Here is an 18,951-nt window from a genome sequence, read left to right as displayed (position 1 = left end):
ACAGGAGATAAACAACAACAGGAGAAAAACAACATTCAAAATTTCTGTTTTAGACCGCCTTTTCTGTGAAGTAGGTGTGATGTATCTGAGGGGCGGTCTTAGGTTACACCCCTTCTGTGATGTATGTATGATGTTTCTGGGGGTGGTCTTGATCTACAGGGTGGCAATTTCAAAAGTCTTTATAAGGCCTTGCGTGCCATTTTTCTGGGTTCCTCCTCCTCTCCTGCGGGTGAGGGGAGCACCCTGTTGCAACAGATTGATAAAGATCAAGCTTACTAGCTGCTTTACTTCTCAATATTATCTGGTTGGCCTCTGTTATCTTCTCCTACCAATAGGGAACCTATGTAAGGACTCTATATGGGCTCTTGGATACCGCATAAGGGAAAAGGGCAATTTTTGTTTACAACAGGTACAAATAGCTACCATTTGCACTTGCCATACCAAGCCCTTTTCCTTTTGTGTCATGTCTTTTGCGTTGTAATCCTGAGAGTAGGGGCAGCCCCCCCAAGAGTCTTCTTCAGCTGAAGAGCAGGGTAAAAATGTTTCTAAAACCAAAACATAATGCTTAAACCAAACATTGCAAAATAACACATCTCTCTCCACTAAAAACAATCTCTTTCCCAAAGGGAAATCAAAACTCTGATAAACACCACATCTGGAACATCTTACCAATCAAGGATTTGCAGAGCATTTAAACAATATTTTCTTTGAGGGCTACCAAAAATGTAGCAATGATATATGAACTGTGAGTCCTAGGCTGTGGTCTAGGTATCAGCAGTGGGGAAAGGTTCAGATTATTAATGTATCTAGATTTACCGATGATATTGGCAGTGGGCGAGTGGCAATTAATTATGCTTTCTTCTTAAATTGAGTTTGGAATGGATTTCTGGAATCTGCGCCCTTAAGAGAATGCATTTCCTAATTAATTAAAATGGGGTCGAAAAATACATTCGCATATGGCAATCCTCAAAATGCTTACTGGGAAGTAAGTCCCTCCTATACGCAGCAAGACTTACTTCTGAGTAAACATGCATAGACTTGCACTGGAAAGAGGGTTGTGGGGGGGAGATTAAGCTTTTGCTTTGACATGTGATTCCTTTTCACAGAGTAAACAAGTTAGATAATGAGCTTTGAGCCTGAGTCTACCAGCCTTCCAAACACAGAATGTTGTTTTTCCCCCTCCTCCTTTTGATGCATGCAGGGATTTCTGTGCAGCCCTTGTGCTAAGCCACTGCAGGAGGTATATGGGTACAGCAAATCCCTTGTGAAACCTCTTGCAAGAGCTTCAAAGGACAATGTAAACAGGAGGAGCTGATAGGGCTGATTCACAGGAGAGATTGCACAATGCTTCACAGATGAAGGGGGGGGACTATGCATCTTCATCAGCAAAGCAACTGAAAGCAGTGTCTGTATTCACATGAACATAAGCAAAACATTGCCTGGCACTTTTATTGAGATTCTTTCAGAGGGGATCCTTTACTTCTGTACAGAAGTACTTTGTTGTCAGAACCTGAGGCAAACTAGATGCACATCCCTAGCCGTAGGCCATATTGGCTGGGGGCTGGGGGGCGGAGTTTGAGGCCAACATCTGGAGGGCCACAGGTTCCCCACCCCTGTCTTAGTGGGAGCTTTTGTTCTGTGGTAGATCATTACAGTGACAGAAAAGGATGAGGAGGCTGCAACACCCCTCTCCCTGCTCCTTTTTCCTTTTAAAGGAGGCTTGAGCCAAAGACAGCAGGGAAGTTCTGGCAACTTTAGCTTTGCAGAAAGAGGCAGTTTGACAAAAGCAGTGAGTAAATTACAATTTATGGCCTATCTTCACTATCAGAGACAGTATGCCTCTGAATACCAGTTGCTGGAAACCATGAGAAGGGAGAGTGCTTTTGTGCTCATGTCCTGTTTGCTGGTTTCCCTCAGGTATTGTCAGGATGCTGTCAGCGACTCCCGGCTGGTTGCCCAGGAAAGTATAGAGACAAGGAAAAGTTTCCTACCATCCTTTTTTATTTCAGTCTTTACAGAGAGAGGCTATAGAACCCAGCCTTTTGGATAATGGTGTTGTCTCAAGTGAATCTCCACTCCCTGTCTCTCCCACTTCCTCACTCATCATTCTCATCGCCTCTTCTACGGGTGCTGCTACATGCCCTCTGTCTTGGAGCTCTTTGCTCTCCTACTTTTAAGGCTCACCGGGTACCAGGAGATGGAGTATCTGGAATGCTTTCTAATGACAACGTGTCAGCTGGGTGTTGTTCCCGTGATTTCCCAGCTTTCCCCCTCATCTGCCTCTGAGCTGCTACCTCCCTCAAACCCCTGTTGTAAATCTATACTGTCTTTGTCTTCTTCTTCTTCTTCTTCTTCTTCCTCCTCCTCCTCCTCCTCCCTGGAAGGGTCAGGATGGGGAGGAGGTCTTCACCATTCCTCCTCTGCCCAGTCCCTGACATGTACAGTGGTACCTTGGGTTAAGTACTTAATTCGTTCCGGAGGTCCATTCTTAACCTGAAGACCACTTTAGCTAATGGGGCCTCCAGCTGCCGCTGCGCCACCAGAGCATGATTTCTGTTCTCATCCTGAAGCAAAGTTCTTAACCCGAGGTACTATTTCTGGGTTAGCAGAGTCTGTAACCTGAAGCGCATGTATATGGTTGGCCACTATGAGAACAGGATGTTGGACTAGATGGGCCACTGGCCTGATCCAGCAATCTCTTTATTTTCTTATGTAGACAGTGTGTTTAGAAAGAGCATTGGACAGAAGACAGCAGGAAAGACCTCAGTCAGAGCCCAGCCAAGCTGAATAGACAATACTTGGAGAGCTAGATAAATAGTCTGAAACTACTCTAAGGCATCTTCCAGTGTCTTCCAAGATAGGGCAGACCGCAGTGGTGGACTTGGGTACTATGGTGCTCTGTGCAAGGCCAAAATTTGGCTCCTCACCCAAAGGCAGGTAAGGAGACACCCAACTTTGAGAAGGTGGCGCAAGGGCCCTGGCAGGGTCCTAGAGCCCTCCCACCTCCTTCCGCAAACTGGGAAAGTGCTAACTTGGCTTTGAGACTGTGCCCCCTCAGCTCAGTGTGTGTGCTGCACAGCCATAAATCCACCACTGGCAGAGAGTCTCAAGTGAAGAGCAATTCCTGACATTCATGCAATTTGATGGAATTATTCTTGGCTGCTATAAGGAGGGACATGCACCATGAGAACAAGGTTTACCCTGTTTGTGTGATTTCAACAGCAGCTTGATCTGCTGAGATCAGCAGGTAATAACACTGACCTTCATGCAGCAAAACAAAAAAACCCTCCAAGCTTTACCTGCTCATTTCTACAGATCCAGCTCCTCTTGAAGGCTCAGGAGTAGACTAGGCCATTTCTGCTGGCCAGTTGGCAAACTGCACTTAAGAAGCTCAAAAATGGGCATCGTTTAGCTTTAAAGAAATCCACCACAGTGGCAAAGTAAAAGACAATATCGAACAGCCACCATCCAGCCACCATCCCCACCACACTGGGCGGTCATGGCAGATCATTACATATGGTTATACTGGGTGAATTTCTAGCATGGTGACCTAGTAGCCATGGCAACCACAGTGCTGTGACGATAGGTTCTTTGAATGCTTTTCCCAGTCAGAATACTGATAATTTACATTATTCTGCCGTGTCCCTGTTCACAGAGATACGGAATCCAAGGGAAAAGCTACGCGAAGTCCCTGTTCCCTGAGCTGCGCACAGCGCACTGCAGATGGCAGGTAGAATAGCTTGACTGACAGATACAGAGACACTCAGGTGCATCTTCCCTGCAAAGCAGCTACTTGCCTAGCACTGGGGAGGGGCAGAGGAGGGCCCCAAGTATCGATGGGTTTGAAATATTTTATACCATCCTCCCGCTAAAACAGAGACAGGGAACCTTTCCAGCCCAAGAGCCACCTTCCAGGGGCCGCATACAATGGTGGGTGTTGCCATGGGTGAAAGTGGGCAGAGTTCAGAGGACCAGAGAGAGAATGGTCCAGAGAGCCACATTTGTTGATGTTTATGGTCTTTCATAGGGACACGGGTGGCGCTGTGGGTTAAACCACAGAGCCTAGGACTTGCCAATCAGAAGGTTGTCGGTTTGAATCCCCACAATGGGGTGAGCTCCCATTGCTCGGTCCCAGCTCCTGCCAACCTAGCAGTTCGAAAGCACATCAAAGTGCAAGTAGATAAATAGGTACCGCTCTGGTGGGGAGGTAAACGGTGTTTCCGTGTGCTGCTCTGGTTCGCCAGAAGCTGCTTAGTCATGCTGGCCACATGACCCGGAAGCTGTACGTCGGCTCCCTTGGCCATTAAAGCGAGATGAGTGCTGCAACCCCAGAATCAGTCACAACTGGACCTAATGGTCCGGGGTCCCTTTACCTTTATGGTCTTTCATGCCCAGGTGACTTTGAGCGACAGCCCAGGCAATCATAGGGTAGGCCCCGTATTGTAAGGAAGGGATCTTGACACCTTGAAGAAGTTGGGAGATGAGCCTGTCAAGGTGTGAGCTACCTCCAGAGCTTCCCTGTCTCCCCTATGAGATGGCAAATCTTCCCTCAGCTTGTGCAGTAGGGAGGGGGCTTAGCTGATCTATGTTGGCTGTCCGCCTCTAGGGAATGAAGGCTGAGATGGGCTGCCTGTCACAGCTTACAGGAACAAATAGAAAATGAAATTCAATTGTAGAAAGTGTTTCATAATAAATTCAATATTCTCTCCAGTAATCTGACTGGTTTTGTTTAAAACTTAAAGCTAGGACCATTGTCAGAGAGGAAATTCCTTGCAATGATTTTGTCAGTTGAACATCCCCATGGAAATTTACCTGGAAAATAATTTTGACAGGGTACAATCAATCTTTGTTCCATCCGGTTTCTTTTGTGAACAAATATATAATAGAGACTGTGATCAGAACAAACTGTCTTACAGGTCATTTGTGTTTGATCGAAATCAACACAGACGTTAAGTAATGGCTTCTATCTAACCATCCTTTGATATAACAATATGGGTTTTCCATGTCATTGGAAGCTTGTTTTCAATTTGTATCGCTGCCTATTGCAGGAATTATAGATGGCATTTGCTCTCCTTTTGCATTAAATGGCTGAAAGACAAAGTGGCTCATTCAAAAAGAGGCATAAATCAGATGCGCAAAAATAGATGACTGCAGAGTACTCTTGATATAACACTTCACCCCAATTTACATATTAATGCACTGCAAGGTCTCTGGCAGGCTAAAAGATTATTTCAACACAATCATAGAGCCTTTGTATATAATTTTCCTGATTAGCCTGTTTGGAGGCCAAATATACTCAACCCACCCTAGTCAAACCATTTATCTAGGTACATTTGGGCCTAAATGAAGAAATAGTGTTCGATGCACTTTTTGTACAGGTAAGGCGGCATTCAGGTATGTAACCGCATCATTTATACTCCTAGACTGCACCACTTCAAACTGCAGCGTTCTAGCCTACTCTTCTCTCTCATGTACTCTGGGCATGGGACATCACATTTCACCATCAGAAGTAAAATAGGGAGGTGCTGCCTTGCCGCTGAAACAGCCCCTGCCCCCCAAAGCCTCTTTTACTTGGGTTGTGTGGTCACGCCCACAGAGTGCACAAGATCTTGTGAGATTTCAGCAAGATCACATGAGACATTGAAGAAGAGGAGGAGGAGGAGGAGGAGGAGGAGTTGTTTGGATTTGATATCCTGCCTTTCACTCCATTTAAGGAGTCTCAAAGCTGCTAACATTCTCCTTTCCCTTCCTCCCCCACAACAAACACTCTGTGAGTATCTGAAGAAGTGTGCATGCACACGAAAGCTCATACCAAGAACTAACTTAGTTGGTCTTTAAGGTGCTACTGGAAGAAAAAAAAAATTTGTTTTGACTATGGCAGACTATGGCTACCTATCTGTATCTGTGGAGGTGAGTGAGGCTGAGAGACTTCAGAGAAGTGTGAGTAGCCCAAGGTCACCCAGCAGCTACATGTGGAGGAGCGGAGACGCGAACCCGGTTCCCCAGATTACGAGACTACCGCTCTTAACCACTACGCCACACTGGCTCTCATGTTGCTGGAAGCCATTGCCACCACCGCTTTTCTGCCAGCAGAGGAGGCAGCAGGGTGGGTGGGTCGCCTGTAGAGGTTCCTCCCCTTGGGGCTTCCACCTCTCGAGGCACCTGCCTCAGCCCTGCATGTTCTAGTTTTCTAAGTGCAGCAATTTCCTTTCTCCCCGGTGGGGAAGCATTGCCACATGTGACCTTCCCCCTATATTCCAAAGTGTTACAGCCAGTTGCGGAACAGAGCTGGCACCTTCCTGCTTCGGTGAGCCAGGATTATAAGGAACACCTACTAGGATTTATGTGTTGATCTTGAGAATAGATGGCCAGATAAGAATGACTCTTACGTGTTGATGTAATGTGAACAATGGGTTAAATTACACAATGCTTGGTCTATCAAAATGAAGATTTATGCCCTCAATACCTTTTCATACTTTCCCCCAGCCCCATGCCCCTTAAACAGTCCCCAAATGCAGTTCTTTGAACAATATGAAGGCAAGGCATTTCAACATGGCGCTAGAAGAAAACATTTTGCTTGCTCTCAAAGCCTTGTGCTCTAGGCTCATAGTCTTGGTCTCTAGCAAATCCCAGCTGTCATCTTTCAAGCTATTTTCCATGTCATTGCTGCAGATAATAACACACTGATAGAGTGTCATCTGAACGGGGGTAAAAAAAGAAGAAGCCGTATGATGGTCTTGTCAACAACTAAAACCTTTTAGTTTTGTTCCCTGAGGGAAATGCAATTTAAGCTAGGGAGTAAAGGGGGAGGGGAATTGCAGTGAGGCTGTCACAAGTAACACACTGGTTTCTGTGCACGGAAGAACACAAGGCAGACATCACAACATCTATCTATTTTTGACATTTGCAGCCTATTCTGGCACCCTTTTCCAGGGTAGTGGACTGGAAGGAGCTGCTCTGGTAGAGCCTGGAGTGATTCCAGAATTAACATCTGGTACTTGTGGGGTGACTTTTCATCCTGTGAAAAACATCTTCCTTGCAAAAAAAATTTTTTTGCCTTGGAGTGGGTTAGCTATCCCACATAGCTCTTCGAAGATGAGCCCATGAGCAGAATGGAAGTAGCACGTGGAAGCTGTGACAAAATGCTGAAGTCTGGATCAGACCAAAGGCCCACCTAGTGTAGTATCTCCTTCTCACATGGCCAACCAGTTGCCAATCGGAAGCCTGCAAGCACAATAACACTCTCCCCATGTGATTCTCTAACAGCCTCATCCTCCATGATTTTAGCTAAGCTTTTTTGGTGGTGAAATATACTCTGAGTTGAGAGTGGATTTCATGCTCTTTATTCAGCTCATAGTGGTGAGGAGGAAATGGAAGTTCCCCCCCAATATCTGCTTTATATACATTATTTACACAATGGGCTACACGTGATTGGCTAGTTCCGGGATTCTCCTATAGGCCAATCAGGTTGTGGATTCACTTCCACCTGGAGCTGGATTGGGTGGCTCATGCAGACCAATCATACTGCTGCATTGTTCTAGGACCTATCAGACTGCTGCATTTTGGATCCTATTGTTCTAGGACCAATCAGACTGCTGCATTTTGGATCCTATTACACTCAGTACATAACAGGTGGCTATCATTATGTCTTGTGCAACCAAATCCCAGAGTTTAACTGTGTTCTGTGTGAGGAAGTCCTTCCTTTAATCTCTCCCCAATCTTCCACCACTAAGCTTTGTTGCACGACCCTGGGTTCCATTTTCTCCATGCTCTGCATGATTCCCACCCCTAACGGTCCGACTTGGGTTTAAACCTCTCCATGTAGACCAGCAGCATGGAGGTGCCAGTTCCCACCTCCCTGCTCATCAGATTGATCATTTGATGAGCCATGGTAGGGACAATGCATGGATCAGCTGAGTAGGGGGGCATGAGAGCCACACACTCATCCTTGGCATGTGGACCCTGAAGAGTTAAAAGCCCCCCTCCCCCAAAAAAGGCTAACAACCTGTTCCAAAGCAGACTGGCACAGAGCAACTTGAGTTTGTCATTAGAAGAAACGGCTGTCACACCACTGGTCCATATCACCTGCTAGCACCAATTCCGGTTGGTAAAGGATCTCCAGAATTTCTTACGCAGATGGTTCTCCCCTCCCCTTGGCTGGCTCATAACTATCAGAAAGCATGATATCACAGTTTTGAGAGCACCAGCCTTAGAAATGACAAAGCAGAACCCCTTTAAAGAAGAACTCGTTTTTTTAAAAATCCAGCTCACCCACCCACGATGGTAAAGGAAGGCGGCCTAGTGCCAGGTGCCATTCCTGTTCCAGCTTCGGTTTCTCTTATCTTACAGCATAGCTTGCATGCATAGGAGAAGAATTGCTGCCTATTTTACACAGAACTTGTTTTTTTTTCTATGTGAGTGTTGACCAGTATATACACCTGTGACCCTGCCTGTATCTTTCACTCACACACTTTTCTCTATGCCATCTCTAGCCCAACACATTCAGTATACAAAGAGTGAGTGGCAGGTGAGCATCCTTCAACAAACAGTGAACATACGCTAGGACATATGCTAGGGATTTGCAGTCAATCAAGTCTAAACAGGTGCATTATTACCATTACCAGTATTAAATTTATTGAAGGAAGGTGGAAGAAAAATGATGGGGACAATAAAAAAAAATCTTAATAATACTAATAACAACAAAAATACCCACTATCAGTTCGTATTATAGATACAGTAACCATCAATGCATACCTCTTGTTAACCAGATAAAGAAATACAAGCCCTCCAGCTGCCTAGATAGGTATCCACCACAAAAATGTTTTCAACATGGAATATAGAAAAATAGAATTGTAGGGTTGGAAGGTCCCCCAAGGATCATCTAGTCCAACCCCCTACAATGTCTTCCTACCGCTTGTCTAACGGGTCCCAGAAACACCCACCCACGAGATTGACTTCCAAGCCTGCTTTGCAACCAGATCAGCCAGAGACGGGCTTAATTAATTCGCCAGCCTCGTCTCTGCTGCACTGCTTTGTTTTGCTGGGCATTTTATATAACTTGGTTGCTTCTGCCACACACACACGCCACGCTCCTCCCTCGGCCTCCTTCACCTGCTGTTCTTCTGGATCAGAGTTAATTAATGCGAAATTTCCAAAAGTGCCCAAAGGGAGGCTTAGGCGGATCGCGCGCGCGTGTTAATAGCGCTGCTAGGAAACTCGGCTCTGCCTTGGGCATCGCTTAATAACGCTTCCTCCACCTGCCGGGCGGTGGGGCGGCGGAAGAAGGCAAAGCGAGCGCGCTCTCTGCCTGGCCTCCCGACGCCACCAGCCGTCTCAGGGGCCGTCGCTTCCCCCACGAGGGTCTCCCTCTCCCGCTCTCTGGGTGTGGACGTGTCTCTTTCTCCGGCTGGTGCTACGTCGCCTGGGCGAGATCTCGATGGAAATCTACGGCAAGGTAAGAGCGCTGTGGGCTCCTCCACGCCCCGCTTTTCAAATACTTCCTTGAAAGCAGCTGACAAGCTTCTTCGCCTTTAACGAAAAGGACTCGCCAGTATGGAGTCCAAAGCAAAACACCCAACCGGCCTGATCTCTCGCTCTCTGCCGTCCTAGCAAATGAGTTCCAACCGCGACACCAGGAATATATATATATATATAGCGCAAACATCTTGGAAGCTGCCCGCTTCCCTTTTCTTTGAGAAACAGTAGTTAAAACAAGGGAAAGGTGGCTTTAAATGGGCGAGGCGGGCTTTGCATTTTCTCCTGTCTCTGTTTGTGGGGTGGGAATTGCATTTCTTGCCTATTTCCCTTCTCTGGGTTCTCCTGGCATCGCCTAGAGAAAGCGCAGAAACTTTCGCCCAACAGCGCGCAAATTCGCGGCCGCAGAGCCGCCCTCCCTCCTTGCGCCCCGTTTCCATGGAGCCGCCTCCTCGAGGGAGGGGGTGGAGCTCCGGGAGGCGGCGGCGGCGGAAGCGAGGCTCCCTGGGACTTGTAGTCCTGGCTCCCTCCGCTTTCCATTGGACCCGGGCCTGGGACGCGCGGCGGCTGGCACTACAGCTCCCACCGGCCGCCGCGAGGGGCGCTGGGCCAAGGCGCGGCAGGGGTGGCCGGGTGGACAGCTCCGCGGTGCTGAATTGTCTGCTGGGCTGCGAGGCGAGCGTGTTGTTGTTGCTGCTGCTGCTGACGCGCCGGGCGCGTGTGTCTCTGTGCTTGTGTGCGTGGCGTGTAGACGGGGTTGGCCACGACTGCTGCTGCTGCTGCTTCGTCTGCTGCAGCTGCTTCGTCTGCTGCTGCTGCTTCTCCCGCTTGCCTGTGAGACCCCAGCGGCCGAGGGGAAAGGACAGGGCGCGCGGCTGAACCATGAGGCACGAAGCTCCTGTGCAGGTGAGTGACAACAGACCGAAGGGGAACCGCGAGCAAGCCTGGCCGAACTCTGCGCGCGCTCTCAGGGAAAGGGTAGTGGCTACCGGGGGGGGGGGGGTGAGATGGCGGGTACGCGCACGAGAGACAGGCAGAGCGCGCGCCCCTCTCCTAAAGTCACTCGGTGGTTGTGCGATCGCTGCTGGTCATCTTTAGATGGCTTGTTGTTTCTTTCGAAGAGGGAGGGGTGCTGCACTAGGCACAGATTGTCATATGTTGTTATTTAACACACACTCAGACACACACCCCAAAATAAATCTCTGGTCACACGGATTTTGGTTGTTCCTTCACTGGGCAGGGAGGAAAGGCGAGGCGTCAACTCAAGCATCGCTTACTGAGTGAATCCAAGCCAGCTAGCAAACGCCTTTCCCCTGACAACACCATTTCCTCTTCCAAGAGGGTGAGTGTTAAAGATCCAGGGCGACAGCAGAACACACAGAGCATGTTAAGGATTGCAGCCGTAATGTTGGAGGTTTCGTGAAAAGAAAAGAAGCAGCAGCAACCCAACATAAGCCCATTCCCCCATGGTATTAGCATAACAACACCAGGGGGAAATGGGTTTCTGTTATTGCAGTTTTGTATGATGGGTTATTTTCTTAAGAGCACACTAAATCTCCAGCATTAGGGGTGCAATCTTAAACACATTTACTGGGGTGTAATCCTTCCTCTCCTCTCACACTGAGCATAGCAGGACTTACTCATGAGTAAAGATACGCAGGTTTGTACTTCATGCTAGCTAACAGTGCAGTCCTGTGCAGGTTTACTCAAAAGTTAGGTACCCAATTGAAGCCTCAATGTTAGATCTTCTGTTAAGTTGCTTTTGATGATGTGATATATATTTTGCCTGAGGGATCATGTAAACCTGTGATCCCTAAATTCTTTTGCATAGTGTAAGTTTTGAAAGCAATGAGTCTCTGATCATAGGCACATCAAGGTAAGAAAATAGTAGTAATAACCATAAGTTAATATGTAATGAGTCTTAGAAGGGGGAAATAGCAGTTATGGGAATATTGTCATTCTGGAACAAAGAATGATATGTAGCTCAGAAGAAACTGAGAGTATCACTCTTGAAAATGCTTTTATGTGGAAGCTCTTACTATCCAGACTGAAGAAACAAAATAAAGTTCAGGTGTTTGTAATGTACAAAGGTATGCATTTTTTTATTGAGTCACAATAATTTACTCCCATTTGTTGGGTTATACTAAATGACCATTATTACAACTGTCATTTGAATGGCAACTCTACAATACTCACACTGATAAACACCCATCATTTTGATATTAGAAATTTGGCCACCAAATCTTTACACTTTCATTCTGAGCTGTTGGGTTTTTACAATACATTGATTTAGCAAGTGTGTTTTCCCCTTCTGTAATGCAGGTTTTAACATTTACTCTTTCCAATTGCAAAAAAAAGTGAAATCTTAAAAAATAATAATCAAAATCTCAGTATTCCCTTATACAGCACCTCTGTAAATGGTTGGGCGTGCTTGATTATGAAAGGTGAATAACCATCTCGTCCGAATCACTAGCTCATATTATGCTACATGCTGACATCCCATTATCTCTGCTATATCATTGTATTTTAAACATTTCATCCTGTGTCCTGACAAAACTAGAAACCTTGCTTATTTGTTGAAAGAGTAAAGATGTTTTTAATCAGAAGGTGAGTTTGCTTCAGGATTAGTTACGCAGGTTTTGTCTATTGAGAAAACTTACTTAGGAATAAGACTCGATGAACTCAGTTGGACTTATTTTGGGAACCAGGCATAGGATAGGACAGCAGGACTGCAACCATACACTGTTACTTGAATGTAGGACATATTGAATTCAACTGAACTTACTTCTGAGTAACAAAGTATAAAATTGGGCTGCGTAGGTTTGTACAAACAGAACTGTGGTTGTAAGGTATTACAGATAAAAAAAAATGGGCTGAAATATTTAATTTTGCATTGCCTTATCATCTATTCTGTTTGGATATTATGTATGGATGTTATAATCTTAATCTGACATTTCAAGATGGAAAGATCTGCTTTGCCCCCCCCTTCCCTAAGCAGCAAAAGAGCTAATTATATATATGTAAAGGTAGCAGCAAAGCTGTCAAAAACAAATCTGTGAGGGGCAGCAGCATTGAGGTGGACTAATAATGTATTTTTCCCCATGTCTCTTCCATAATTATAATTACAGAGCATCAAGGATTCTCTGAGATATGAAAATGCAATCAAGCAGAGTACTTCAGATTAGCATTTAAAGTCCACAAATAAAAATGCTTCCTCCTCCCCCTCCCTCCTGCTGAATATGTCTAGAATAATTCTGAATAAACCTTTAAGCAATTCCAGGTTCCATTCTTTTGTTCTCTGGTGGTTTGGAAGTTTCTGATGGATTTTCTTTTCTGACTGAGTGTTGCAGACTTTGCAGAAGAGGCTGTAGGATTAGTTAAACTAGTTATCTCCTTAGACTCATTTTAATTTGATAGTGAAAAGAAGCTTTGACTGTGGGACCCTATGCGTGTCTACTCAGATATAAGCACAATTTATTTCACTGGGGCTTATTTCGAGGTAAGTGAGTATAAGACTGCAACCTTAGTTGCCTACTATCCCTGCCCCCCAAAAATGCTTTTTGTTACAGAGACAATTCTCTGTTCCATAGATGTATATGGCTTGTGGAATTAAATTGAAAATACCTGTTTATATCATTTATAAATGATATAAGAAGCTCAGGGTGGCATCTTTCCTCTCCTGTGTTTTATCCTCTCAAGAATCCTGTGGTGTAAGAGACTGAGTGTGAGTGACTGGCCCAAGGTCACCCAGTAAGCTTTGTGGCTCAGTGGGGATTTGAACCCAGGCCTTCCAGTTCCTAGCCTCACACTCTAACCACTACACTACAGTGGATTTCACAACCAATGTACATGCTAGTGGATTTGAGGTACTTCCACACATCACATTCCCCATTCACGCAGTTAGTGTTAAACACCTGCCAAAGCAGTGCAGTCAGATGGGGAAAGCCAATGTCAGGAAGTGCCCAAATCCCAAAGACTGGCTGGGTTCTATTTCCCATCGTTTCAGATTCCTGCACTTCTGGCCTTATTAGCTGACTCAGACTGCACTGATCCTTTGCCTGCCCTCGTTTTCTCCTGAAGCAACATTTCCTTTCTTTTCCTCAGCAGAAGGAATTTTACCCTACCTTTGATTGCACACACATCACTCAGGGTGGCTTGCGGCAATTAAATTTGCAATAAAACAACCACGTCAAACAAAATTCTATAAAGGGAGGCAGAACAGATGAACGCAGTATTCTGCACAGCAAGGCAAACGCCTGCCAGAATAATAATAAAAAGCCTATTTGCTATTTGGCAGAAGGCAACAAACTCCTTCAGCTTCATGGGGCAAGTATGCCACAATTTAGGTGTGGCCACTGAGAAAGCCCTTTCGCTTGTCTCGGCAATGTGTCACCATAGGTAGGACACGACATGGGCTGTTCAAAGCACCTGGGAATCTTAGAGATAGAAAACAATCTGTCTTAGGTCACAACCACACCATACATTTAATACACTGTTATACCACTTTAGCAGTCATGGTTTTCCCCAAAGAATCCCAGGAACCCAGGATGTTGAGAGTTGTTAGAAGATCCCTCTTCTCACTGAGTGGCAGTTCTCAGAGTGGTTGAACAGCCAATATTTATTTTCAGGGAACTCAGGGAATTGTAGTTCTGTAACAATTCTCAGTACCTACAGTTCCCAGGATGCTTTGGGAGAAGCCATAACTGAGAAAGTGATATTGTGCTTTAAATGAAAAGTGAGGATATGATCTTATTTTCCCAGGACTTTTCTTCACTGGTTGATGACAGGCCTATTTACATATACATGTGTTTACTGGGCTTGACAACTTTCAGATGAACATGTGAGTTTCCTTCATGGAAACCATTGTGTGTGGGACAGAGCAGCTCCTTCTGTATTGTTTGATGTGTGACAGTCCATTTGCACATGCAGGCCATCGATGGTAAATTGAGCTTAGGATTTCTACCCCACCCCATTGTGTCCATCCCATGCCCAGAAAAGGGGCAGGGTAAGTCATCATTCAGAAATAGATTGCTCATTTACTGGGAGCTGAAATGTGGTGGCTGGAATCCAAGTGATGGTAGTTGGTAGAAAGAACCATCTGTGATGTCATAAAAGAATCCCTGGAATCAGAAAAGATTCCCTCATCTTAACTGCTCTCACATAACCAAGTTTACCTAGAGGGTAGTTGGGGCTTCTTTGTTTGGAGATGAAACATCTGACATGGACCCTGCACACATTAAAATCCAGAGGAGGGGGAAAAACTGAATCCAACAGAGCCATCACTAATGGTGTGATACAGAGCATATACTCTTTCTTATTTGTGGCATCCAAAAGACTGAGTCAACATTTCCATCCAGCTATCCACTGTGATCCCAAGATGACTTTCCCGGTCAGTCACTACAAATTCAGACCTGATTAGTGCAAATGTGATTAGGATTCCTCACCCCCAAAGTGCATCCCTTTTAAATTTGCTGACATTGAATCATGTTTTCCATTTTAATGCCCATTCACCAGGCTGGGAGAGTTCTTTTTGGAGCTTTTCACAATTCCTTTTTGTTTTAATCACCCTGAACAACTTGATATCATCAGCAAACTTGGCCCCCACACTGTTCACTCCTAGCTCCAGGCTATTTGAGAACAAGTTAAAAAGTGCTTGTCCCAATGCAGATCTTTGGCAAACCCCTTTAATACATTCCCCAATGTGTTTTATGATTTTCCTGATATTATAAGTGAGCTGGAACTGGTCTGTGACTGTAATAATAAAAAATTCAATTCAATTCATCCCGGCATTGCTAGAACTATCCGTTTCTTCCTACTATGCTGCCTATTCTTTAGCAGGTTACTGGCCTTGTTTTCTTATCTCATGACTGCTAAACTTATGTGTCTTTGGTGACGGACTTTTTCAAAAGCTTTCTGAAAATCTAAGTACACAATATTTACTTGATCAGCTTATCCACATACTTAATGACATTGTTAAAGGACTCTTAAAAGGTTATTAGCTATGACTTACCTTTGCAGCTATGATTCCTCTTCAGCAAAGTCTTGTTCTTCAGTATCAGGGATGGGAACAACTGAAACTTGGCACACCAGGCTGTTTTGAGAAGCTACATCCACCCACCCCACACTTTACACCAAACATGATGTCAGGTGTGGTGGGGCAGATAAGAGTGGGGCTTCAAAGGAAAAAATAGTGGCTTAAAGCAGGCTCTTGGTCATTCCTTTTGTGAGTCGAGGACCCCCCCCCCCACCTGTGTAGTGGTAAAATAAGGTACAAGGACACATGTATTTTAGGTTAACAGGCTAAAGTAGGCCACAACTTTTATTGGTTACAGCATGTGAGTAGTATTGGCTTAGGCATTGGGTCAAACAACCTATATTTGACCCCAACTGTGCAGCCGAGGTCTTTGAAGGTTAACAAACAGTGGGAGGAGCTTGTTGATGCAAATACAACTGGAAGCTTCCCCTGATGTCACCAGGGGTTGTGCCATGGCCCTAGCCACTGGCAGGGCATCGGACTGGATCCACGACCACCGGATTCCTTTAACGGAATACCCTACAAGGGGTAGGTGGTGGGCTCATTCCTTTTATGGAGCAAGGAAAATCAATGTGTCCTGTTTTCAGCTTAATTCAGAATGCTCTGACTTTTTTGCCATAGAATCATGGAATTGTAAACTTGGAAGGGACCCCAAGTGTCACCTAGTCCAACTGCCTGCAATGCAGGAATCCAAGCTAAAGAATCTCTGACAGATGGCCATCCAGCCTCTGTTTTAAAACCTCCAGTGAAGGGGATTCCATCACCTTCCAAGGTAGTCAAACAGCTCTTACTGCCAGAAATTTTAATATGATGTTCCATCGGCATCTCTCTCCTTTTAACTTGAATCTATTGGCTGCTCCATCTTCCATGTGACAGCTCTTTAAATATCTGAAGATGGCTATCATATCTTCTCTCAGTCTCCTCTTATCCAGGCTAAACATACCCAACTCCCTCATAAAGCTTGGTGCTCTGACTCTTGATCATCATGGTCACCCTCCTCTGCACACGCTCCAACTTGTCAATACCCTTCTTAAACTGTGGTGCCCAGAACTGGACATCATTTGGTTCACATGTACATCTCACACACAACTGAGGTGCCTTCTTAGGATTGAGCTCAAGTCCATCATCTCTCCTTGGATTGGTTCCATGACCAACTGTTCTTGGGCACAGTCATTTTAGGGCATCTAGAAATGTCACCCTTCTGTAGTGACCAGAATATTTACCCAGTCAATATGAGGGTGTTTGAAGCTACCGTTTGCCACAAGATGCTCTCCTTTGGATGCCGCTCCTCCCCCCCACTCTACCTTAAGATCACCCTAGGCATTTTGTTCAGGAGAGCTGGGGATAGTATGTCCCCAGTACTCAATTACTTTTGGAGCCCAGAATGATTCTGTGGAGGAGTCTGCCTGTCTCATTCGGAATTGCAGGCTTGTTTGGCTCCATGTTCTCATTCACTTGCTGAGTAATACTGCATCTAGAACATCCCTCCCAGTCCTTCTTATAGAATTTACACTCAGAGATAACCACATTCCACTCGTTCTCTACATTCCACCCTCTAATTTTGTGCTGTCCTTTAAAACCACACCTTCCACCATCTCATCCACTCATTGGGGCTACTCAGTTCTGCCTCTCCATCTGACCATAATGTGCGGAAGATTTTAGTAAGAAGAATAGCACAAGGAAATGAAATTGGCAGTTACTGCCAAGTGACGGGACTGGGAGGCCTTTATGATGCTCTTCGTAATTGAGGAAAAGTAAAAGGAAGCATAGCAAGCCTTCAGGTGGGAGTGGTTATGTTTAATCAAAGAGATGAGTGGGAGTCTGCTTCCGTGTAGTGATAGCAGCAGGAATTCCTGAATCGGAGACTGTCATGAATAATTTTTTTTATATACACACACACACTGCAACTCCATTCTTTGAAGTGCTCTTCAATTCATTTGTCTCGTAACACCAGCCAGTGATCCAAACTCCCCACCCTCTATATGAAATATTATCAGACAAGCTGTACTTTTAAAAGGAGGATAAGGCCCATTATGCATTCAAGCAGAATTGAAAGGCTGGAGAGAACACTTGAAAAAACATCCAACTCCAACATCTCCTCCACAAGTGCCCTCCACACCACTTGGTACCTGTTCTAGCTTAGCCTGTATAATTTGTATTTTAGTGTAATGCAAGAAAATACAGTGTGCGCTGTGATGAAATACATTCTCAGACTTGATTGTTTCCATTGAAATAGATGGCACAAGTTAAATCTTGATGTAACTTAAGCCCCGGGTAAGTGGGGTTAGGACGGCAACCTAAGTGCAACTAACTTAGTCTGGGTTCGGCCCATAGAACCAAGATTAATTTCCTGCTGACAACATTAGAACTAATGTTGTATTGTTGTGAATGAAATAATTAGTTTTAAATTAGACTGAAAAGTCCCCCATGTCTGAATCCATCACTCCAGCCACTATACTGGCTCCAGAGGATGAGACAGGAAGATGCCAAACAGCATGAGACACGGTCAAGAATTTTTCTGGCGCCTGACCTTGTACACATCTACTTGAAAGTCAGCTTCAATGAGTTCAGTGGGACTCCTCCCCCCTCCAGTAATTGTGCGCAGGACTGTAGCCGCCATGCGGCCTGAGCCTTCCTTCGCAATGTTTGTTCTACATAGAGCTGCAGAGATACGATTTAGTATTATTGTGTAGTGGCTGGAATGTAGTAGTCTAACTTTCTAATCATCAGAATGTTGGACTAGGACTGGGGAAATCTTGGATTCAAATCCTCTTTCACCCACAAAGTCCACTAGGTGAGCTTCAGCCACTCACAACCTCTCAAATTAACCTACTTCACAGTGGCCATGGAGGAAAATCGTTGTAAGCTGTCCCCAGGATCCTTGGAGGGAAGGACAGGATACAAATGTTGTAGAACACTGTGTTATTAAAAAGCAGCGCTGTTTGTCAGCAAGGCCAGTAGTTAACCCATAGACCTGAAACTGGATTAGTTTTGCAACACAAAGCTAATGAGAAAAAACCATTTTGCTTCCTACCTTCCACCCCACCTATTTTTTAACCCCTGAAGTGCTTTTCCATTTCATCCTCCCCTGACTTGAATTACGAGGGCCTGTAATGCTTTTCACATCTATTAATTTTGACTGCAGTGCTGCCACTTGAGGAAGGTTCTTTAACATTTCTGCGAATGGGGAGCTAGTTTCATACTGTGCTAAGTGAGTCATGATGGTGCTCTTTTGGAGATGTTTTCAGCACTGGTCAGCACTTAAGTTTATGGCTGGATTACCAGGAGGGTTGGGGAATAGTTTAGGACCTCATTAAATTTGTCCTCTAATATTATGGTATGCAACACTGAGGAGCTCAATTAAATGCAAGCACTTTGGACTTACATGATGTGAACCTAAAAGATAAATCACAAAAAAAAATCACAAAAAAATAACCCTCTTT

General features: G+C 45.2%; 1 protein-coding gene across 4 annotated transcripts in view; it reads left to right on the top strand.

Moving 5' to 3' along the window:
* Positions 1-9,337: 9,337 nt before the first annotated feature.
* The window catches only part of RAB3C (RAB3C, member RAS oncogene family), a 102,110-nt gene continuing 92,496 nt past the window's right edge, over positions 9,338-18,951 (top strand). The window contains exon 1 of one of the 4 annotated variants that reach the window (XM_081930005.1): positions 9,338-9,454. In XM_081930005.1, the coding sequence (XP_081786131.1) occupies positions 9,437-9,454 (18 nt within the window). In that variant the 5' untranslated portion in view covers positions 9,338-9,436. Of the gene's footprint in view, positions 9,455-10,067; positions 10,381-14,617; positions 14,864-18,951 lie in introns of those variants that run through there. The other 3 variants (XM_081930004.1, XM_081930003.1, XM_081930006.1) reach the window with 3 other exon arrangements.

The sequence above is a fragment of the Podarcis melisellensis genome, assembly GCF_964234715.1.
Source record: "Podarcis melisellensis genome assembly, chromosome: 11".
NCBI lineage: Eukaryota > Metazoa > Chordata > Lepidosauria > Squamata > Lacertidae > Podarcis > Podarcis melisellensis.
Note: the sequence above shows the minus strand (reverse complement) of the source record. Positions and strands in the feature narration are given on the sequence as shown.